Below are 23473 nucleotides of genomic sequence, written 5' to 3'. Positions count from 1 at the left end.
TAATAAATACATATTTGGCCTTCCTGTTTCTGGCACAGAACTCTTAAAACCCTTGGAATTTTCTTTAAGGAGAGTTAAGGTGTCTTTTGTTATGTTAATAAGGTGACTTTTGGAAAGCACCTAGGTAATGACAGGGGTTGGAAATTTTTAGTCCCACAGTCTCTACTTTACCTCCTGGGAGGGGAGGGAGGCTAGAGATTTAATCAACTGATAAATGGCCAGTGATTTAATCAACTATGACTATGCATGAAGCCTCCATAAAAACCCCAAAAGGAGGGGTTAAGAGAGCTTCTGGTAGGTTACTACATGGAGATGCCAGGATAGTGGCGTGCTGAGAGTATGGAAGCTCCAAGCCCTTTCCCCTTACCTTGCCCTTTGCATCTATTTCACCTGGTTGTTCCTAGTTATATCCTTTATAATAAACTGGTGATGTAGTAAGTAAAATGTTTCTCTGTGTTTCTATAATCCACTCTAGCAAATTAATGGAACCCAAGGGCAGGGGTTGTTGGAACCTCTGATCTATAGCCAGTTAAAAACACAGATGACAACCCAGACTTAAGATTGGTGGCTGAAGTAGGAGGACAGTCTTGTGGGATTGACCCCTTATCCTGTGGAATCTGACTCTGTCTCCAAATAGATAGTATCAGGATAGTTTCATATTGTTGACATAAATGTCCAGACCTGTAGAGAATTGTTATGAGTTTATTTGAACTAAACTGATGACGATGGCTGGGAAGCCAAATCTCAGTGGATTGAAAAAATGCTCCTGAGAATGGCAGTTTTGCAGTTTATTTTATACACTACGATCAAAGGAGGAGGTGAAGGAGGGTTACATGAAATTCATTGGTGGTAGGTTAGGGAGGTGGGAGAAAGCAAAGCGGGGGAATCTCTGAGATTGGATAAAGAGTAAACCAGAGGGACAAATACTTCTTTTCCATTGGTGGGTACAGGACAGTTAACAATGAGCATTTGCAGCACTTGGAGATGGTGTGCTGGGAACCAGGTTTCAACAAGGCTCTAGTGGGTGTCTAGTGTCCTGAGGGGTCTGGAAGAGAGGGGCTTTCTTTGACATTCCAAAGGTATGTTATCGTAGATGCAAAAAGACAATAGACAGGCTCAGTGAGGTAAAAATTGATCTAGGACATGACTGCCCACCATGACTCACTTTTAGTTAGGAACTTTTCATTTTAGACCATCCTATGTGGTTACTTTTGGATGCCATGCAGGCCGCCTCTGAGCTTGTCTGGTTTAGTACGTGACCACTTTTTCGTCCACAATATTCAACAAAATCTCACTATGTTATTCTTGTAGGACTCCCAGCTGGTGTCCGAGAATTGCTTGATGTGAGGAAAAACCCTAAGTGGGAACTGGTTGCAAATAGCTGCCAGGAAGGAGGGGAACTGGAGTGGGAGGGGGAGCAGCATCTAAAGAGCCCCCCGGGTGAGGCCTGTGGATGTATTAACACAGTGGAACGCTGTTCTGCAGTGCAAGAGAATGAGTAGCCTGGATGGGTCTCACAGCCCCTGTAGAGCCCAGGAAGTAAATACTGAGGATGGAGGAGGGTATTGGCTGGGACAGGAGAGCTTTTAGGAGGCTGGAAACCTCTGGCTTGATCTGAGCGGTGGCTATTCAGGTGAATGCATTTGTAAAGATTCATTGAGACTGCATTTAAAATTTGTGTAGTTTATGTAAAATGGATCTTAATAAGAGGAAAAATGAGCTAGGCTTAGGAGCTAGACCGACAGAGGGCAGGTGGGAGCCATGGAAGGATTTTGAGCAAGGACAAGACCCAGTCAAGTCTGGGTATTATTAGAAAGGTCCTCAGGGGTAAGGGGGGGGGGGTCCATGGAAGGGGAGAGGCCAGAACTTGGCCCCACCTCAGCAACCCTGGTAAGCCTCCACTCCTTTCTGGACCCTTTTTCCCTTCACCCAGTCCTCTCGTGGGAGTTAAGGCAAAACAGAAGTATGAGAGGAAAGTAGCCAAGAATCACCCTGAGACTGAGCCCCTGGAGGACAGAGCCCTCTGACTCATTCCTGCAGTCCCAGCCCTGGTACAGGACCTTCAGGAAGTGCTAGTTCTGTGAGAGGGAGTGCAAAATCTGCCAGAAGGGGGGGGGGGGGTCAGGACCTGTACCCACAGAGGAGAATGGGGGCAGGTAGGCAGGGTCAGACTCAAGATAGTTCAGAACTGGGATCTCTCACGTGTTCTCTTAGTTTCTTAGTCAAAAAGCCTCTTCTTAAACCGGTTCCTACCTTGTCTCAGTGGAGCCAACATGCGGTAGAAGGTGAGGGGCTTTGGGCCACCCTAGAGATTCAGTGTGCTTATTCAGTGGCACTCACTGAGCCCCTGCATGTGGCATTGAAGATGCAATAGTGAACAAAAATGAAAATATGGTGTGATGATCTGAACAGACCAGTTAAGCACTGGAGCTCTGGACCACACTGCCTGGGTCAAATCCCAGCTTTCCCACCTCTTTGCTGTGGCTTTGGGTGGGGTTCTTAATCTCAGTTTTCTCATCTATAAAACAGGATCAACAGTACCCACTTTGCCTTCTTTTGTAGAGATTTTGTAAGATCTGTTATACAAAGGGCTTAACATGGTGCTTGGCCCAATAAATATTGTGATAGAGCAGGTTCATGGGGTTATGGGAGCTTTAGAGAGGACTTCCTAGAGGAGGGGACATCTAAGCCAAGGCCTAAAGGAAGAGTAGGAAGGAGTTTGCCAGCTGAAGGGGGACGGGGGTAGGGAGATATAAAGGAAGAGTGGTCCCAGAGGAATGAGCTTGGCAGGGGACCTGGCGACACTGTAAGTAGGGCTTCCTGCAGGGGAAGGCTGTTGGAAATATCTTCAGAGGTTCCATCTAATTCCTGTCTCCTTTACTCCCCAAGTGGGTTGGCGGCGAGGAAGGGCAGGCTGGCAGTGGTTGGTGCAGGCCCAGTTTAGCAGGGCTGAGGGGTGAGGCTGGCTGTAGACCTGGAGGGAAACCTAAAGATAGCTCCACAGAGGAGGATGACTCGCAGCCCGGGCTTCCCTGCAACTGTTGGGAAGCAGGGATGAGTCAGCCTCTCAAAGGGGAACGAAGCCACTGTAGGAAGAGACCTGGGTTCGAGCCCCAAGGCTACTCCGCCTCTGACTCATCTCTGGCAGGGCAGAGGGACAGGCTGGATGCGAATCTGGACTCTGCAGCCCCAGTTCTCAGTTTCCAGGCCTGGCTCCTCTTGAAACCTCAGTTCCTATATCTGTACAATGGGCTGGAGTGGGCTGGGGGAGTGGTTTCTGTGACTATAAAAAGGGAGCACATATCTGGAAGTGCCATCCCCCTCCCTTTTTCCTGTCTGAGTCCTAGCAGATATGAAATGAATGTGTGGGATGGTTTGGGGTTCCTGCTAGTCTCCTGATGGGTTTGTTGTCATCTAGGTTCTAGTGAGATGAGGGGAAAAGGGCAGCAGAAAAAAGAAAAGGGGCAGCTAAGCATTGTGTCTGAAAATCAATAGCAATAATAAAGATTAAGTATCTCATGTATTTGGTTCTTACTGAATGCCTGGCCCTCTGTACCACTCCATTTTAATCTTCACAGTAGTTCCATGGGGGAGCGCGGTGGCCCCATTTTACAGGTGAAGTAAAATGTTCAGAGACGTGGAACCATTTGCCCCAAATCACACAGCCAGTGGATGGTGGAGCCAGGATTTGCCAGAATCCAAAGCTCTTCCTCTTAGCCTCAGATGGGGGGTGGGGTGGGAGGGGTTGTTGAGGATTCAGACCTGGGAGGGCACTTAGGGGAGGCCTCTGTTTTTTAGATGGGGAAACAGGTTCAGACAGGGCAGGGTGAGGGCCTTCCACTGGATGACCTGCCTGTTTGAAGTGTGGATATGTTTAGAAAGAAACAGCAACTTTTTCTGTCTTTGTTTAACATTTATTACAAAGTATAAGAGCAGAGACTGGTGAGCCCCTGCACCCCCTCTACCTTCTCTTCCCAGGATATTCTCTGCAACTCTAGAGAAATAGTGTCCTCCTGCTCTGCCACCAGGGGGCGCCGCCTCCTGCCTTGTCCCAGCTTCAGGCCTGGTTCCTTCAGCTCTACCGACCAGCGGGGTAACTGAGGCACCCTAGGATCCTGGACTCTGGGCGCCCAGTTCCCTCCTCCTCTGGGCCCTACTTCTCCAAGCTCCCAGGCACCTCCACTTCTAACTAAAATCTGGAGGTTGTCTGTAGCAGCACAGTGAGGATGTTTTTGTTGAGGGTACATTGGGTAGTGGTGACCGTTTTCCCATTTGGAGCCTCAGGGATGGGCCATAGCCTCCCTCTTTCAGCCAATGTCCCCTCCAGCAGCTTCAGTGAGTCAGTCCACCCCAAGGTGGGGCCCCTTGATTCCTTGCATTTGAGGTGCTTTAGTCATAGGGCTGGGTCAGGAGTAGAAGAGAGAATGTCCTTGACCTCAATCCTGAGGAAAGTAGCCTGGTTCTTCCTCCATAGGTCCTGGGGAGACAAAGGGAGATGGATTGGCAGGCAACCTAGACACCAGAGGAGGAGCAAAAGCAGGGACACGGAAGTGGAGACAGACAGAAACCAGTGCACAGAGGAGGAAGTAAGCATGGTGTACCCGGCACCAAGAGATCTGGAGCAGCCGGGCATTTGGACAGAGCCAGAGAATGTGCCCAGAGACAGGCAAAGAGACAGATTCCAAGCAAACAAAGGGAGGTTGTACTGAGGGTCAGCAAAGGGAAGAAGAAATGTCTCCTTCCTTCACTGCCCGTCCAGTCCCAAACTTGGGAGTCCTCTCCTCCCAACACAGAGTGGAAGAGAAAGGGTGGCCTTGTCTCCAGGCCATCCCCCACCCCCTTCACAATATAGGGTGCTGACCACAGGCACCCTTCCTTCAGAATGCTTTCCTGCCCAAGTCCTAGCCTCCTTACCAGCTATGTGGCCTCCTGGCTGGGATCTGGAAGCTGCCTCGGCCCCAAGGCAGTGCTAAGCAGTTCCATCAGGGTGTCCAGCTTCCCTGCTAGTGCATCAATCCGCTTTTCCAGGGCCTGGTGTGAGCTGCTCAGACCCAGCTGCAAGTCACACAGGATCATGTGCATCTGGGCAGAGGGTCAGAGGTATTAGGGGGCTGGAGTAAGGTGGTAGAACCAACATTTAATAAACCATTACAGGCCTTCAAGGATTATCCTCAATTATAACAGTTACCAAGTATTGACCTCTACCACACCCCAGCTACTTGGCCAGGTGCTTTTCATGTGTGGTTTAAAATCCTGAAAGTCATGAGAAATGAGAATCCTGTTCCCATATTTACAGCTGAGGAAACTGAGGCCTGGAGCTGTTAATTGACATGCCCAAGGCAGCACCTAGAATAGGGCCTAGGATGTTGTAGGTACTCACTAAATACCTGTGTAATTGATTCCTGACTTCAAAATCCACATAGCCCTTTCCCTGCCTTCTCAAACCAGGATTCACAGCTTCATCCTTGAGGGCTTGAGCTTTCTATGGGAGTTCTTTAATTCTGTGTTTATGGCTCGATAGTCTTAGGAAATTATCACCTGTCAGTTCTGGCAGACCTAGGCCATCACCTCCTCACTGAGCCACACAGTGCAAAGACCTGTATCCAGTTGTGTTTACCATGGCATGGGTGCCGAGGACCACTGTTTGAATTGTCACGGACTAATGAGAAAAAGCAAAGGCCACTGGATAAGCAAAAGACGCTATGAGTCAAGCCAAGGGGTGTGACGTCATCGCCCTTGAGCACTGTTGGAATCAAGTGGTGCCAGCAGGAGGTGGGCAAGCTGAGTCGCTTGGCCAGGCAGGTGAAGCACCCATGGCCCTGGGCCCCCTCTTCATAGTAGCAGCAGAGACTGAATTTTACTGAAACAATGTCACCTTTCCCCATGTTAGTGTTGTTCATTTGCATTTTATTGGTTTTGCCCTGTGTGTTTGGGCTTGGCTTGTAAATTTGCTTTGGTTTTTTTATTGTATAAGAGTTGGAATTTGGAAAGAATTTTATATCCGTCCACATGTAAGTAACTTGACAATAAAAGTAATTTAAAACCAAACACTAGAGTCCTTTGTGCAGTTTCTTTTTTTAAGTTTAAAAGGGATCTCTCTGTACTGTACATGACTTTAAGAAACTTGGTATTGCATTATTCATTCACTCAACCACAAACCTTTATTGAGTGCCTGTGTGTGCCAGGCCCTGGCCAGTGTTCCCTATTCCAGGGCCACTTTTTCCTGCCTGTGACCCCAGCCTCCCTCTGCCCCCAGACCCACTCCCATGGGATCCTGGTACCTTGGAGATGTCCACCATGGAGTTCACTTGTTCCCGGAGCTTTCGGTGTTTCAGCCGCACCTGGCGGAACCTGTGGGCAGAAGTAGGGCATCAATTTTCCCATAAACCTGGCCCCCAGATGTTGCCCTAGCTCACGGGAGGGATGAGGGGAGGAGAGACCCATGTATACACAGTACAAAAAGGAAAAGTTGCTAGAGAGCAGAAGTGGGGGACTGTACCCATGAGTCTACCTCCCTGGGAAAGACCCAGGTGTCCAGGCCACAGACACTCAGATATGCAAAATCAACTGCCATAGACACGCACAGTCACTGTGAGGTCCAGGCAGACATCTGTTCAGTCACACATGAGTGTAAGTGTTTAAACACACACACACATCAAGCAGAGAGGAGGAAATGTGGACACAGGTGCACATGAGTGTGCGCGCACACACACACAGCAGCCCTCACGTGCTGATGGCGGCCAGCAGCCTACGCTGATGCCTGCGGGCAGCTCCGGAGTCCTTCCTACGTGTATGTTTGTAGAACATCCAGGCCTCTTGTAGCACTCGGGCAGCCGACTCCTTCATCTGGGGATGGGTGGCACAGCGTCAGTGTAGACAGACCCCTTGGCTCTGGGAAGAGGGGCCTGGGGGCCTGGACTCCTGGGTCTCAGGGAGGAGGAGCTTGGGGCTGGGACTTCTGTGTAGGCCCGTCCTCACCTCTTTGGCGTACTGGATGTCCATCATGAAGTTGTGTACATGCTTCTCTGCCTTATTAAACTCCAGTTTCCGAGCCACCACGGCCACCAGCAGGGCTGTGCAGCAGACCCCCTGTGGGCACAGCAGGCACTATGATACAAGGGCTGTGGGGCTCTCTAGGCTAGCCTTGTGCCACCAACTCTCCTTGAACCCTCCCAACAGCCACAGAAGGCAGGCCCAACCAACCCTAGTTGACAGACAAGCAAACAGCTCCAAGGGTGGAGCAAGGATCAGAAATCATGGGTCCTGTGCGTAGTATTTACACCATCAGAATGTTCTCTTTGGCTAAGGGTACGAATGGAGGAGGAGAGGAGGGCTGATCGGGCAAGGGGCAGACCTCAGGCTCCTGCAGGACCCATTCCTCCATGCTCCTCACACCCAGCTAGCCATCAGGTCACCAAGGTTGTCCCTCACCCTTCTCCCACGCCCACAGCCTCTGCCCAACTCTGGCCCTGTCGTCTTCCTCCTAGACCATCTCCAGCCTTCCACTCACCCTGCCCTGACCCCAGGGAGACCTAACCCTAGTTACGACCCTGCCCCCCTCACCCTAATCTTCTAGCTTCCCACAGCCTCTGACAGCTTGGCTTTCAAGGCCTTCCCAGATCTAGGCCTCTCCCTCCTCTTCCCAGCCTCCCTCCCAGACAACTCAGCCCCAGCCTCAATTTGTCTCACTTGCCTGAGCATCTGGGTCCGAACACTCACTCTTCTCCCTCCCCTCTCCCAAGGCCTCTGGTCCTTTGAGGCCCCATCAGACTCCAGCTGCTCTGTGGCACCTGGTCATTCTTCCTGTGTTGGAAGGAATCTTCTGAAGCCCCCCCCACACACACACACACCCCGTGTTTCAGCTCTTGACCACTCAGAACAATTTACTAGCTAGGAACATTAGCTCTGGGACTGCTTGGGTTCCAAACCCAGCTCTGAGCAAGCTATTTAAACCCTCAGTGCCTCAGTTTCTCCTCTGTAAAATTTCCTCACAGTATTACCCTGTGGATTCTGTAATTTAACACCTGGGGAGTGTTTGGAACAGAGACTGGCACAGAGTATGTGCTCAGAAGTTAGCAATTTTAATTCCATCATGCCTCGGAACCTCCTGGCCAGGAGTGGGCTGTGAACTCATGCAAGTTGCCTGCTCTCTCCAGGTTTCAGTTTCTACTTTTGTCAAATGAGGGAGGAGTGTTTCCCTGCCTGAGTCTCTGCATCTTCCCTTATCACAGATACTACTCTGTGTCTGTGACATTTCCCTGCCACCCCATCTGTCACCTGTGGGCCCAGGACTTGGGAACTCAACATGTCCTTCCTGGGACAGCATCAGGGCTGGGGACTGGCAGCTTGAGTCCCTGAGGGTAAGGGAAGCCAGATCTCTTGAGGAGGTGAAGGCCAAGGCATTGGGTGCTGGGTCCTGGAGGGGGATAAGGGTTGCATGGCAGGGGACTGGATGCCTAGATCTATGAAGGACAAGGAATGAATGTCTAGATTCAGGAGGAGGCCGACTCTAGGAAGGAGGCATGAATCTGGGGCTGGAGAGGCTCTGCCTCATCCTTGAGGGCACTGGAGCTGGGATGGAGGTGCAGATACCCAGGAGCAGTTATAATAACTCCACCCCACCCCATTTACTGTGCACTTCCTATATATGCTGGACACTGTTTGAGACCCTTTACATGTTTCAATTCATTTAATCTCTGGAACCCAAGGAGTTCACTAGTATAAGCATCCCATCTTATAGATGAGGAAACTGAGGCCCAGAGAGATTATATATGGCTTGCTTCTAGCTACAAAGTGGCAGAAGCAGGATTTGGACCCAGGCAGCCTGGCCCCACAGGTGTGCTCTTCCTGATTAGACCTCTGTAGCCTTGATGGAGGCTGGGAGCTTGGGTTCCTATCCTAGAGCTGGGAAACGGTGCCTGAGTCCTAGATAATTGGGGGGTAAGGGGTGGGGAAGGATGCTAGAGCCTTGATGGGGCTCAGGGCTGGATTCCTAGATTCTGGGAGGAAATGGGGCTGGAAAGTCAGGAGCCTTGTGTTTCCTAGGAGAATGAGGGCTGGGGTCTTATGTTGCAGAGCAAGGACTTTGGGGATGGATTTCTGGGTTTTAAAAGGAAATGGGGCTGGGGTCTGTATCCTGGAGAGGGACTGGGACTGTGGGGGTCCAGACACCCATGTTTCTTTGGTGTGGCCCTGATTGCCTACATTGGTTCCATGGTTTCCTACAGCCAGTGATGACCAGTTTGGAAAAGGGGGAGGGTCCCTGAGATGGCCATACTCACCATGACTCCAGTGCAGAGGCAGACAATTTTGCCCCACATGGTGCCTGGCACCACATCCCCATAGCCAATGGTCAGGAATGTGATGGGGATCAGCCACAGGGTATCTGAAAGGTGTCCGGTGGCATTAACAGCCTGCCTATGGGGAAAGAGGAGTTAGTTCTGAAACCCCACTCCAGGGGTTCCCATGGTGTTTGATACCCTCCTTCCTAATACATACCCACAGTCCCAGAATCACCCAGGAAAAAAAAAGCCAGTAAGTTCGGGCTTTGGAGGGCCTGCCCACCCTCCTCTCTGCTGTGTGTGCTGGGCTGGATGGTCAACTACTCTGGTCTGTGGGACTTGAACCTGGGTGCAGCCAATTCCAAAGCCTGCTTGGTTTCAGGGAGGCTACCAGGACTGCTGTATTCAGAGTGTGTAGTTGAGTGGTTGAGAGGGGGCAGAAACCCAGCCTGAAGTCTGCTTGTCAGGCCCTGGCAGAGGAATGGAAGCCTTCTAATTTCTACAAGATGCTGTCTGGCCTAGAGGTGGCCCTATCAGGACTAAAACGGTGGGTGGGCCCGGCCGGCGTGGCTCAGCAGTTGAGTGTCCACCCATAAACCAGGAGGTCACGGTTGGATTCCTAGTAAGGGTACATGCCCTGGTTTCCAGCTTGCTTCCCAGTGGGGGGAGTGCAGGAGGCAGCCGATCAATGACTCTCTCATCATTGATGCTTCTATCTCTCTTTCCCTCTCTTTCCCTCTCTCTGAAATCAATAAAAACCTATTTTAAATAAATAAATAAATAAATAAATAAATAAATAAATAAATGGAATGTAAATTTTAAAAAAAAGAACAACAACAAAAAAGTGGGTGGGGCTCTACAAAGTCTTGGCGGGATTCTGCACTTTTCCCTTACTTCATCAAAAATTGGGACTTGCCCAACTCTGCCCCACAGACCCCTCTTGCATCGGGGTCAGTAGGGAAAGCTTTTATCCAAGAGGGTTCCAGACACCTCAGACCCACTAAATTAGTGTCAGAAGTGCGTACTGAATCTGCGCTTAAACAAGCCCCACCCCCTTCATGAGGACTGCGGCCTTCAGATTTAGAAATTCGACTCCCTCCCCATCCTCCCATTTTTCATATAAGAAACACGGTGGGAGGATCATTCATTGGTCCTGATCCTGACCAATTTTCCCACTGGGAAAACTGAGGTCCTGCAAGATGAACTTTAAAATTACAAAAGATTAGAATTGCCAGGGAGACTTTAAAGATGGTGGAATTTGTAAAATGGACCCATTTTACAGATGAGAAAACAGGCTCAGAAAGGAGAGATCTAAAGCCAGGTCTCTCACTTTCCACCTCCCCTCAAGAACCCTTTGCCAGATGCACTAAACCAGAGGCCCTCAAACTTGAGCGGGCATCAGAATCACCTGTTAAGACCAATTGGTTGGCCCCACCTGTCAGAGTTCTAAATTTGGTTGATCTGGATGGGGCCTAAGAATTCAGGTTTGCAACAAGTTCTCAGGTGCTGCTGGTCCCAGAACAACAACTTTGAGCACCACAGGCCAAGGTTACCCCCAATTTCTTTGTGTGGGGGGGAAGAGGGCTGAAAGGGTACAGGCCCAGTGTCAGATCACAGGATGTCCGGCAGGCAGCCTAGAATTCGGTACCGGCTCCCTGTAGGGAATTCTCTTCCAGAGCAGCCCCCAAACACCCCATGCTGGCATCATGAGCACCTACAGTGCATCTGTGCTAATTCCTCCAAGGCAGATGTAACGCTTGGCCAGGCCCCAGCGCCTGGGTTTCCAGACCGAACAGATGCCTGGAAACGAGGCAGGAGAGGTTGGGAAGCAGGAAGGGAAGGGCTTCCTAGGGTCTGTGTGTGCCTGGGGAGACTGGAGGCCACAGGTGGAGGAAGGGCTGGGGCTGCCCTGGACAAATGTGGACAATAGCCTTCTCCGCTGCTTGGCCCCCAGGGGCCCCGATCTGCACCACGGGGCAGGGGGGGCGCTGCTCTAAGCGGCTTTTCCAGAAGCTCCTGGTACCCACCCCCCACCTCCCAGCACCCTCACCTCTCGGCCACCGACAGCACCCAGGCGGTGGTGAGCCAGAGACCAAGCGTGAGGCCGAGTAGCAGGCGGCCGGGGTGCGTGTTCATGTACAGCTTGGCCACGAACCAGTGGCGAAAGCGGACCTGGTTGAGGGCGCCGATGCTGCGGTAGGACGCGTTGAGCAGGACGCCGCTGCGCAGGAGCACCGCGCGGGGCACCAGGTAGAGGCGCAGCAGCATGGCCAGGGACAGCAGCGCCTCCCCCTGGCTCAGGAAGCCCGGCCAGGACTGCGCCGCGGGGGCCTGGGCCCCGGGGCTCTGCGTGCACGGCGGGCCCCGCACGGGCGCCGGGTGCAGCCCGCACACCGCCAGCTCCACCACGATCTGCGCCGCCTGCCGCCCCGTCAGCGCCACGCGCCAGTCCCGCAGGCCGTTGTCCGTCATGAACAGCTGCGGGGAGGGTACAGCCCCAGAAGGGGAGGGGGTCACACTGAGGTCAGGCGGCAGCCACCAGCCTGCGCCGAGAGATAAGGGGGGCGCGCCCGCCGGGCCAGGGAAGGAGCAGATAGCACAGGGGCGTGGGGCCGCGGAGGGTGGGCAAGGGGCAGGGCTGGCCCTGAGGAAGACATCTCTCCCACTTCTCCCCTCCCGCCCAGTTTCAGCCCACTTCCAGAACTTTCAGGCCAGCAACACTCAGTGAGTGCCTTCTGTGTGCCCGAGACTGTGTTATATATTGAGGTGAACAAAAGACAGAAACCCCTGCCTTCCTGGAGCTTACATTCCACATCCACGGAGCCATCTCCCACTCCTGTTTCTGGGGACACGCCTATAGTGATGGTGGTCGTCACACCATTAGCAACAACAATAGCTAACACTGTCCGGGCACGTTGTGACTCAGTGAATGATCACAACACATGAGGCTGAAAGTGTTATTAGCCCCATTTTATAGGTGTAGAAACTGAGGCACAGGTCCCTCAGGTGGGCAGTGGCACAGCTGAGCTACAAACTCAGGACACTTGACTGCTGAAATGACTGCTATTAATGTGTACTTTTTACTGAACACCTCTTATGTACCAGGCACAGCAGGGGACATTAGTACACATGGCCGATAACCCCCATTTTATATGGGGGGAAGGAGGAGGGGTCAGGATCTGGGGGGATGCATGGAGAGGGCCAGGGGTGGGGAGCTGAATGTTCCACTGAGACAGGGCACTGGAGGGGGACATGGGTGGGAAGGGCTCCTGGGGGATACTGGCACAGAGGTGGGGAGCTCAAGAGTGGGGAAGGACCTGTGGGCACGTACCTGATGTCTCAAGTGGTTTGGGATTGGAATAGGTGGGGACTTGGGGATGGAGGACAGAGATCTGGGAGGCTGGGCCTGGAGTGAGGCTGCCTGGGGGCAGAGTGGACAGAGGCCTGGGGGCAGGAACTCTCAGCATCCATGAGTGTGCAAGGGAGACTGGGGGCTGCAGGTGGAGGAAGGGACCAGGCTGCTCCAGGAGGCTCTGTTGGACTGTCCACGGTCCATCCCATCCCAGTGGGTGAGGGTGTGGACGAACCTCAGGGCAGAGGAGGAGGAGGGAAAGTGTGAGCTGCCGGGGGAGGGGGGCTGGGGGCAAAAGGAAGGGGGTGGGGTGGGGCCTGCCCTACCTGGACCTCTTTGGCATGAAAGGCCAAGATGAAACAAAGCAGCAAGAAGGTGGAGATGCTGATGGTGCATTTAACCAGGAACAGGTAGAACGCCCACTGTTGGGAGAGAGAGAAAAAGGGGTGAGATCCCAGATCTCTACGTCCCCTCTACCTTCCTCCCAAACAGCCTTTCCTTCTCAATTCCCAATTTCCTAGACTCCTTTCCCTACAAGCCAAACCCAGTTCCTCCCAAGGTCTCAGTTCTGGGGCAGTCTCAAAACCATCATCTGACCCCCAATCTTCCCAATTGGACAGCCCTGGCCTGGGTGCCAGCGTCCACCCTCCTCCTCAGCTCTTCTCCTAGGACCCACATCCCTTAGGGGAGAACCTGAAACTCACATTCCTTCTTAATTCCGATCGACTTCCCCATCAAAAATAGTTCCTCAGTGGTGTGTGTGTGTGTGGGTGGGTGTGTGCCTGGAAGCAGACATTTGGCCTCCCGAGAGTGCCCCCTCCCCTCCCCTTCCCACCCAGCTGGTCCTGCCTTAGAAAGCAACTTTAGGTCCCACCCCCAGGCTCCATTTCCCAAGGAGCCTAGAAACTCCTACTCAATCCCCAAGGAATGAATGATACCCTCCCCTGCCCTCATACAGGGGGCTGAGTACCTGAGAGACCCCAGACCCAGCTCAGAGAAAGACCCCCTCCCCCAGTCCTGTGCCCTGCATCTCCTCTCCCCTACCTCCTGCCCTCTCTCTGGCTCTAAGCCCAGGGCAGATCTGGCCGGAAGCACATGGCCTCCAGGAACCATGGAGAAGGTTTTTACTCTCCCTTTGTGTGGCAATACCTTGGAGGAATCTAGAATTCCTGAGGGAAGGGTTTAGAGGGGACTGGGACTGCTGGATTCCCTAGGAGGGGCTGGGAGGGTGTCCCTGCCTGGGCCCTGTTGTCAGGGGGAGGAGACCACCTGGGCTCCCACCTGTTTCTCCTAAGACACCTGTTTCTCCTAAGGTGCTGCCAGCTCCCCTGGAGGAGGCAGGGTCCACTTCTGTGCAGGGGAAGAGAGCCAGTTTCCTGCCCCAAGGGGCCTGCCCCCCCACCCCTCCCAGAACAATGGTGCTGTTGTCCCCAGCCCTCCCCCGCCCCTACCTCCTTCTCTGCCACCCCATTCATTCCCTATTTCTTTCTTTAGTTTGTCCCAAACTCCACCCCACTAGACACAACCCCCCCTCCCGACACTGCAGTCCACTTCTCCGGTGGTCATCTCTACTTTTTAAATCCCTGGACACTCCCCCAGTCCCCTCTGATATCTGTCTTGCTCCCCTTCAGTTCTGGAGTTTGGCACCTGCCTCTCCTCCAGCCCCTCCCCACTGGTGAGCAGGTGTCTGAGTCCCTGTGAAACAAGTTCATTAGATTGAGCTGGAGGTGGGGAGGGGACGTGGCTGTTAGCAAGACAGTCAGAGAAATGGGGCTGAGGAGGACCCCTAGGACCATGTATTTCAACCCTCACCCCCAGCTTACAGATGGGAAAACTGAGGCTCGGGGAACTACAGCAGGTTCCCCAGTGTCCCACTGCTAGAGGCAGAAGCCTGGCAGGTGGTAAAGGAAAGGAAGAAATGAGAAGTGAGAAGGTGGAGGAAGGGGGTGGGAGTGACCCCCTTCATATCTGCCAGGGCTCCCATATCCTCACATCCCCTGCTGGGCGGGGTGCTGGAGCGTGGGAGCAGTGGGTAGGCTCGGCCATGCTTCCTGTTGGCATGGGCTCCAGCTGCTCCACCCCCTCAATGCCCGCTGCCCTCTTCTTGGCCTCCTCGCCAAAGGAAACCAATCTGCCCTGACCTTCCGTGTGGCTCCTGGTCACTGGAGAGCTGCCTGCCTCCTTTACCCCCAAAATCCCGAGCCTGAGCCTCCATCCCCCAAGAGTCCCCCCAACTCAATCCTCAAATCAGTGCACCCCAAACAGCCCAATTCCACATCCCTTAACCCAGACTGGTCTCCAACCCCTCCTTTCCTGTTGAGCAATTCTGTTGTGTCCTCAAGCCACTAATTCCGACCCATGTCCTCCCTGTGCCCCATCACTGCCCTGCCGACCCTGGCTGGAATGTGCCGGGAGCCTGCTCAGACCTGCCCTGGCCCCACCTGTCCTTTCCCTTTCCATCCGCTCTCCTCCAAGGCAGCTCCTGGCCCAAAGATGCCCTAAGCCTCCTTCAGACCCGGAGCCCAGGCCCTCGGGCCCTCCTCCCCGGGACCCAGGAGTCCAGGCTCCCGTAAACCCACTTTTCCATTATTTCCCAGATTAAACAGCGTATGGTGTGTGTGCACGCGTGGGCGCGTGTCCATTTCCCACCCCCACCCGGCCAGTTTCTTCTGGTCTCTACCCTCTGCCGAGGTGCTGGGTAAGCGGCAGAGTTTAGATAAGGACCTAGGATCCGCCCGCTTACTGGAAGGAGCTAGTCTCTCTCTTCACCCTCCCTCCACCAAACCTGGGGGTACCGCTACCCTATCTGCTCTTGGGGGACTTGAGTATCTGATCAGCCCTTCCCCCGACTCCGGGGTCCTGGACCTCCAGCGGTCTAATTGCAATACCTTCAAAGACTGGACACTGAGACCCTCTTCCCTTCCTTCTGCAGAGAGGACCCCCAGCATTTGCCTTCCTGGATCCCAGACTCCAGCCCCTCCTCCCTCGGACCCCTCAGACCTGGAGTCCAGGCCCCCAGCCCCTCCTCCCTCAGACCCAGGAGTCTCAGACCCCAGCCCCTCCTCCCTCAGACCCAGGGGTCCAGGCCCCCAGCCCCTCCTCCCTCAGACCCAGGAATCCAGGCCCCCAGCCCCTCCTCCCTCATACCAGGAGTCCAGGCCCCCAGCCCCTCCTCCCTCAGACCCAGGAGTCTCAGCCCCCAGCCCCTCCTTCTTCTGGCCCAGGAGTTCCAGTCCCCCCTCCTCTCTCAGACAGAGTCTCAGTCCCCAGCCTCTTGTGGCCCAGGATAAGAGTTCTACTTACCGGGCACCCTCCAAACCACAGCATCTCCGCGTGTAGTACCATGAGCCCGATGCCAATTCCCGCCAGCGTCAGTGCCCAGCAGGCCAGCCACTTCTCCTGCTCCAGCAGGCGCTTTCGCCGCCGCAGGGCCCCCAGGCCAGGCACCAACTCCCCGCCCATGGCCCCCTGGGTCTTGGGGCTCAGCCAGCTTCCTGCCCAGGGTCCCCCACCTCGCAGCACGCAAAGGGCAGCCACTGTGGCTTGCAGGTCAGTCAGCCTGCTCTGCTCAGTGGCTCTGGGGCTCTTGCTTTGAGGCACAGTGGAGCCGGTGCCCTCTGGGGGGTGGTGACGGCTAGGCAGGGCAGGGAGGGGCCGGGAGGCCCTTGGGCAGAGGGGAGGCTCCCCAACCCCGCTTCTCAGACTAAGGAGGGGCTGAAGTGTATCCTGGGGCAGAGCAAGGAAGAAGCATGCATCCACGTGGATAAAGACGCACTGGCACACAATGGTCACACACAACGGTCTGCACTGTGTAATACACACCTACATCCAACCACACCCAGCCACCACGTGACCCTCTCACACTCAGCATGGTCATAGACAGAACTTAACACACATGGCCACACAACACAACCTACACCAAGTGACTCACAACTCCCAACAAGTTCTGAAACCCACAGCCACACCCAGACACCACATACATGGTGTGACACACGCCGGCACTCAGTGAGGCAGACAGTGCCCATGGCACACACGACCACCCAAATATTGTCTACACACAGGCACAAACATTGCAATAAAAATGGGCACAACATTGCCTGCCACAGACAGCCACACCCAGACACCATACACAGGATACACATACATAGCTACACAAGCACAACATATACCAAGTGTTCCACAAACACACAAATGGTATTGACATAGCAATGCCCAAATGCCACACACACACATCGACATTAGCAGTGCATTCAGAGTCCCAAGCATTACACACCCGGGGAACCATATCCAACACGTGCAGACACACAACACTTAGGGACACACCCACAGCAGTCCCCATCTCCCAGCACATGAAGAAATACACACGGTCACACATCATGTCATGGGGACTGGAGCACATCTGCCCAGAGGCTGATTCACAGCACACACAGACTCACCCTGACACACAGCGCACCCTGGTTCATGTGCCATTCTAGTGTATAACCGGAGAGCAGTGTGAATGGACACAGGCAGGGACCTCCAGTGTACAGCGACACACAGAATCCCTAACAGCACAGGCCCAAGTAAGACATCACAGAGGACACAACCCAGAACCCTGCCCCGGGGGAGGGGGCACAGGCTACGTGGACCCCGGTGCTAAACGGCGTGTGCAGGGGGGAAATAGGCATCGTCGCCTCTGATTGACAAGCCACATCCAAACACTGTATACAACAACCACACACGGCCCAGCACTCCATATATTCCAACATGCACGACCACACACATACAGCATGCACAGAGAAACACACAAGCACACAGCGACACAAAACACACTGACGCATTTCCCAACACTACCCTTGACAAACACCAAGTGCCACATGACAGCGATGGCCGCCACAGTTGATAGGCCTGCAACACCACCACACACAACACCAGAGAACACCCTACAGCACAGCATAATACACAACCACACAAACACAACACACTGAGTGTGGCCACCCAGGCTGTGTTACTAGCAGGGAAAGGAGAGCCCCTCGCAACAAGGACATGCACCTCCACATGGACAAAGGGTCACATCCCTGAATGATACACAGCTTTACACACAGAACACCCAGAAAGAGACACACCACACACTGACACACAGAACAGCACATGCAATGCAGGGTGACACAGTGTAGGGTGTGACCACATGTGGCAGACAGATCAAAAAGTCTCCTACAGCAACACATAGGGACACAGTGGCGTGGTGACACAACTCACCTCACACAGCGTCACACACCGATCTCCCGACTCAACGGTGGTCCCAGGGACACCACTCTTGGGAGGACCCACACATAATCCCTCTCCCCTCCCGTGTCATATGTCATGCAGGAACATGGACCCGCCAGCCACAGGAAAATGAGACACGCACAGACGTGCCTGGAAACACACCAACACAACCCACACAGACACACCCAGAGACACCAAACCACACACACAGACACGCCCAGTGACAAAAACACAACTGGTGCCGGTGCCCCGCCCCGTGGCACACTTGGGTTTCGCTCAGGGTGAGACGCCCGGGCACACTCAGACGCCACACACGTGTCCGCTCGCAGAAACCGCTGCCCCCGGGCTCTCGTGGCGGGGCCTGGCAGCCCTGGCACCCGCCGCCTGGCCTGGCACGCGTCGCTCCGAGCCTCTCCCTCCGGTCCTCAGGGCCTCACCGCAGACTCCTCGCAGTCTCCCAGCTCTGGGAGCCTCTGTGCCTATATTTCTGCCTCCTCTGTCTTTCTGTCTCTGCTTTTCTCTCCTTTTATGCCTTTGTCTCTTTCTGTCTCTCTGAGTATCTCTGACTCTCTCCGCCCGTTCGTTTCCATTTCTCTCTCTGGCTCTTTATCTCTCTATCTCTGCCTCTCTCAGCCTGTGTCTCTGTGTCTCTCTCAGCATCTGTCTCTGTCTTCATCGTTGTGTTCCGTTCTGTTTTTCTTTATTCCCTCTCCCCTGTCACTGTGTCAGCCTCCATGTCCCTCTCCGTGTGTATTGATGTCTGTGTCTCTCTCCTTCTGTCTCTGTCTCCATCTCTGTGCTCTTTTCTGTCTCATTTTCTCTGTCTCTGTCTCTTGCTGACTCTAGGTCTCTCTCTGTCCCTGTCCATATCTGTTTCTCTCCCTGCCTCCAGATCTCCCTTTGGGCCTCTCTCTGTCTCTGTCTCTGTCTCTGTCTCTGTCTCCCTCTTTCCCTGGGCCTCTCCATGTGTTTCTCTGCCCCACTCAGGGGCCAAGGGCCAGAGACACAGAGACTGTGGCCGCCTGAGAGAGTCAGAGGCCATGGACAGAGACCCCAGCACCAGCCCCTCCACAGCTGTGCCTCAGTGCAGGTGAAAACCGACACAGAGGGACAGACACCCAGAGAGACCTTCGTGGTGCAGCCAGATGTGAGGGAGAGAGCGAGACAGACAGACTGAGGAGGGAGGGAGGGAGGGAGGGAGGGAGGGAGGGAGGGAGGGAGGGAGGGAGGGAGGGAGGGAGGGAGGGAGGGAGGGAGGGAGGGAGGGAGAATGAATGAATAACAACAAAAATCAGAGATGGAGAGAGAAGAGACCCAGAAGTGAACCGGAAAGAGAAGCCAGAATCCAGACATGGAAGTTACCGCAGAGAGAGATTTTTGTCTTCAAAGAGACCACGACTAAGAGAAAAAAGGAGCGAAAGCTGGACACGGGAGGTGCCGGGTGGCAGCAAGGGGAACCCAGTGGGAAGGGCACCTGCCTCCAAACTGAAGTCCGGGGCTGTGGGGGTCAGTTTGTAGGACACGTGGTTTGAGCCAGCTCCCTCCAGTCCGGGGAGGAGCTGAGCTGGGCGGTGGGGGTGACTCAGGGCCCCAGAGTTTCCTGTGACTCAGCTTTGGTCTCAGTCCTGGAGGGGGAGTGGAGAGGAGGAGGGGTCTCTGTAGAAGAGGAAGTAAGGAGCACCAGAGGGCCTGTGTGGAGGGGGCTGAGGGCTACTGCGTGGCTTTGGGGGGAGCAGCAGACTCGGGGTGTGGACTCTGGGGCCCAGACTCCTGCGGCTGAGAAAGGAGGGGGCCGCGGGCCCAGACGCCCGGGTCTGAGGAGGAAGGAGCTTGGGGGTCTGGACTCCTGGTCTGGGGGGGGCTGGGTCCCACGCTCCTGGTCCAGGAAGACGAAAATAACCGATTCCAAAGTCCCCGGGACTTTTCCTTGGCCCCGGTCCAGCTGCCCCACCCCCCTGCCAGCCCCATCTCCGGGCCTGGAAGGGACCCAGGTGCCTTGGGGCCCAGCCGGAAGGGGCTAAGGACAAAGGGCTGTTTAACAGCTCGGGGAGCGCGGAGGAGGTGTCTCAGGCGGAAAGGTCAATCGTCACCCAGGGCTGGTGCGGGGACAGGCGGGGCTGAGCCGGGCGAGCCCGCCGGAGACTCCGAGGCCCGCGGCGGCGGGTCCTCCGGGGCAGCCTTGGGCTACGGCGGTGGGTGGCTTCGGGGCGGCGGCCCACTGCCCCCTAGCGGTGGTCCTGGGACCTGCAGGAAAGCCGCTCGTCCAGCCCGGCGTCCCGTCGGCACACCGAGCACCTGCCGCGCCAGGCGCTGCTCCGAGCGGCCAGGGTGTAGAAACAACAGAGCAGCAAACCCCTGCCCTCCTGGGGCTCCCAGGCTAAAGGGCGTCCGGAGGCTTTGTCAATCTCTCTCTTTCTCTCTCCCCGCTTTTGTTTATTTTCTTCTTTGTATCTTTGTGTTCCCCACCAATTAAAAATGATGTATATTATTATGTTCAATTACATATCATAATTATAAAAACTATTAACATATGTAATTATGTAATAATACATAATTATATATATACATACATATATCAATTTTGGAGTCTAGAGACATTGGTTCAAGGCTTGGGATATAATGCATATACATTTTGGTTTATTTATTTTTTAAATGTTTTTATTGATTTTAGAGGAAAGAGGAGAGAGAGAGAGAGAAACATTGATCGGCTGGCTCCTGCATGCACCCCAACTGGGGATCAAACCTGCAACCTGGGTGTATGCCCTGACTGGGAATCACACCCACAACCCTTTTGGTATATGGGGCGATGCCACACCAACTGAGCCACACTGGCCAGGGCTACATCCTGGTTTAGAGAGACCTGAGTGCATGTGTAGCTCTGCTATTCCTAGCTGCGTGTCCTACGACACCTGTAAAATCGGGATGAGAATACCAGTGTACAGGGCTGCTCGAGGATTAGGTGAGATGGAGCATCTAGAGCCCTCATAAAGGAGCTGGCATATGTTGGGCACTTGTGGTACATGCTCTCCCCTCTCTGTGCTCGCATGTGGCTCTCTCACTAAGTGGTAGACTCTATATCCCTTCTCCTTCAATCTGGCCGACTTATGACTCACTCTGACCAATAGAGTGTGACAGAAATTATGCTGGGCAGGTTGCAGGTCCAGTTCTGAAGAGAACTTGAAGCTTCTGCTTTTGTTCTCTTAGAACTCTAAGGCCACCATGATGTGGGGAACCCCAAGCTAGTCACATGGAGAGGCCAGGCAGAGAAGACTCAAGGCACCCGGCCAGAATCCAGTCCAGCCCCAATGCAGCTGCATGAGTGAGCTCTGGAAAGACCAGCAGTCGTGCCCATTAACCCTCAGCATCATGAGAAATAATGCACTTTTAGTGTTAAGACACTGAATTTTGAAGTGGTTTGTTACACAGTAATAACAATAAGTATACTCTTCTGTTCACTTTTATATTTGAAGTTTTCAGCAATAAGAGTATACATATGAATACGTATATATGTGAATCAGTAATGGAATAGATCATAGAAATTGCCCTTTATGAATTGCAACCAGTGTCATTTGCTTCTTTCTTTTTGCCTGAGCCTTTCTTGACTGTCAATCACTGCTTGTCTTCCATGTTTTCCCATCTCTTTCTCTTTTTCTCTATGTGTTTCTATTCCAATGGTGCCAAAATCCCACCAGCCAGTTTCCCCTCCATTTACTCTGTTCCATTGTTCCAACTGACCTTCTTGCTGATCCTCAAATGTGCCAAGCTCTTTCCTGCCTCAGGGTCCTGGCACCTGCTTTCCCCTCTGTCTGAATGCTTTTGACCTCCAAGCTCCTCATGGATCACTCCCTCACTTCATCCAGTTTTCTGCTCAATATCGTCTCATCCTTGATCACCTCTCCAAAAAAAAAATGGTCCCCTCTGGCACCATAAATAACCCTGTATCCTATTTCATTGTTTTATCTTTATCACGGCACTTAGGACAATCCAAATGAGTCTGTTATCTCACTGTCTAATTGATTAGGACAGGGATCTTTCCATCCGAGTGTTAGAACAGTGCCTGCACCCAGGAGCTGCTCAGTGGGTATTTGGTGAAGGAAAGCTCTGGTTCAATGGCACTGACTGGCTCTCCCCCGACTCTACCCTCTCGCCCTGTTCCACACCCTCCTGGAGGTGGGAGGACGTCATTTCCTCTTGTCCCTTTCCTCTGTGCCCCTATTAGTTGAGTTGCTGTCTGTGGTTCTGAGACCCAACGCTATGGATCTGTCCTTGGTGCTGACCCGGGCTCCCACCTCTGTTACAAGGGGAGGGCAGAGGAGTCCTGGGAAAGGGGCAAGATGACGTGTGACCCCTGCGTGTGCCATCCGAACCACCGAGAGAAGGCAGGCGTCTGAATTCTGGAGGGAGGGGGTGCCCGCATCACTGTTCAGCAGGTATTTGTTCTACCTACCTATCTTTTTTTTTTTTTAATGGAAAACTTCAAAATACAGAAGTGAACAGAAGAATGTAGTAAACCTCCGTGCACCCATTCAACAAGTACTGACACATGGGGAATTGTGTTTCATCTGCGCCTCCACCCACCTCCTCACTTCCTCTACTATTTTAATGCAAATCCCAGACATGATATCATTTAATTATAGGTTGTATTTTTAATTTTGTTTCTTTCTGTTGAGGTAGGACTTGCACAGTATTAAGTCCACAGATGTGAAGTGCACAGACTGATGCAGTTCTGCCTGTGTGTAGAGCATCCCCACGTCACGGCAGGTTCTCTGGCACCCTCCCCCAACTGACGACCCAGAGATGGCCAGGATCCTGACCTCTATCCCCAGAGATTAAAAAGCCACAATGACGGAGTCCAAAGACCTGGGCTCTAGCCTTGACTTTGCTGCTGGCATCATTTTCTTTTTGTACGAAACATACCATTCATGCAGAAAGTGCATAAAATATCGAGGTGCATTTTGGACAAATAATTCTATAGCGAACCCCCATGAAATCATCACACACACGTCCAGGGAGACTATCGCCCCTTCCCAGCCTCCAGAGGAAACCACCACCCTCACTCATAAGGAACTTTACTCCTACCCCGCGGTCCTCACACTCTGCGCTCAGTCCCTCCTCCCTCCAAGCCTCCAACACCAAGTGGCCCCTGACCCCGGAGACCAAGAATGAGAGACCCCATCGCCAACTTCTCCCTGGTCTCCCTGCCTCCAGCCTCACTCCCCCTGGCCTGTCCCCTGCATGGAGGTGAGGAGGGCTTCCCAATCGCCTGGCTTTGACCACGCCCGCCCCCTGCTCTAAGCCCTGCCATAGCTCCCCATTGGCCGCAGGTGAAAATTCAGGAAGTTTCCTCTCACCCCAGGGGCCCTGCCACGCTTGGAGTCCTCACCTTCCCTCCGCTTCACAGGAGGACCGCGCCTCTGTGCGCACCGCCCCTCCCGCCTGGCAGGCCCTTCCTCCTGCCCCTTTGCCAGCTCCTACCTGTCCTTTCGGCGCCTTTCCTGAGATTCGTTCCTATCGGAAGCTTCCCTGGTCTTCCTCTTTGGAGCTCCCTTAGGCCCTGGTACTTCATGCTTTGCCCACCGTGAGTTTCCAGGCT

The 23473-nt window shown here is 53.7% G+C and overlaps 1 protein-coding gene across 2 annotated transcripts; it reads right to left on the bottom strand.

Annotated features, from left to right (window-relative positions):
* Positions 1-3909: 3909 nt before the first annotated feature.
* On the bottom strand, positions 3910-18917 carry KCNN4 (potassium calcium-activated channel subfamily N member 4). Of its 2 annotated transcripts, none has more exons than XM_081119943.1 (9): positions 15937-18917; positions 12960-13055; positions 11332-11759; positions 9282-9417; positions 6979-7089; positions 6728-6846; positions 6282-6351; positions 4915-5082; positions 3910-4477 (listed from the first exon to the last, which is right to left on the bottom strand). In XM_081119943.1, exons 1-8 carry the CDS (start codon positions 16093-16095, stop codon positions 4918-4920), a joined length of 1284 nt encoding a protein of 427 aa, XP_080976069.1. In that variant the 5' UTR covers positions 16096-18917; the 3' UTR covers positions 3910-4477; positions 4915-4917. The 2 variants fall into 2 exon arrangements, with proteins under 2 accessions (XP_080976069.1, XP_080976070.1); XM_081119944.1 differs by having other exon boundaries at positions 3916-4616.
* Positions 18918-23473: the final 4556 nt, after the last annotated feature.

The sequence above is a fragment of the Miniopterus schreibersii genome (assembly GCF_964146895.1).
Source record: "Miniopterus schreibersii genome assembly, chromosome: 18".
Classification (NCBI taxonomy): domain Eukaryota; kingdom Metazoa; phylum Chordata; class Mammalia; order Chiroptera; family Miniopteridae; genus Miniopterus; species Miniopterus schreibersii.
This window is presented reverse-complemented; position numbering and strand designations above follow the sequence as displayed.

Coding starts and splice junctions, on each gene's coding strand:
- KCNN4 (XM_081119943.1), bottom strand. CDS start 16,095: ATGGGCGGGGAGTTGGTGCCTGGCCTGGGGGCCCTGCGGCGGCGAAAG. Junction 9,418..11,331: donor GTGCTGTCGGTGGCCGAGAG/GTGAGGGTGCTG, acceptor CTTTCCCCATAG/GCAGGCTGTTAATGCCACCG. Junction 6,352..6,727: donor CTGCTGGCCGCCATCAGCAC/GTGAGGGCTGCT, acceptor TTCTGCCCACAG/GTTCCGCCAGGTGCGGCTGA.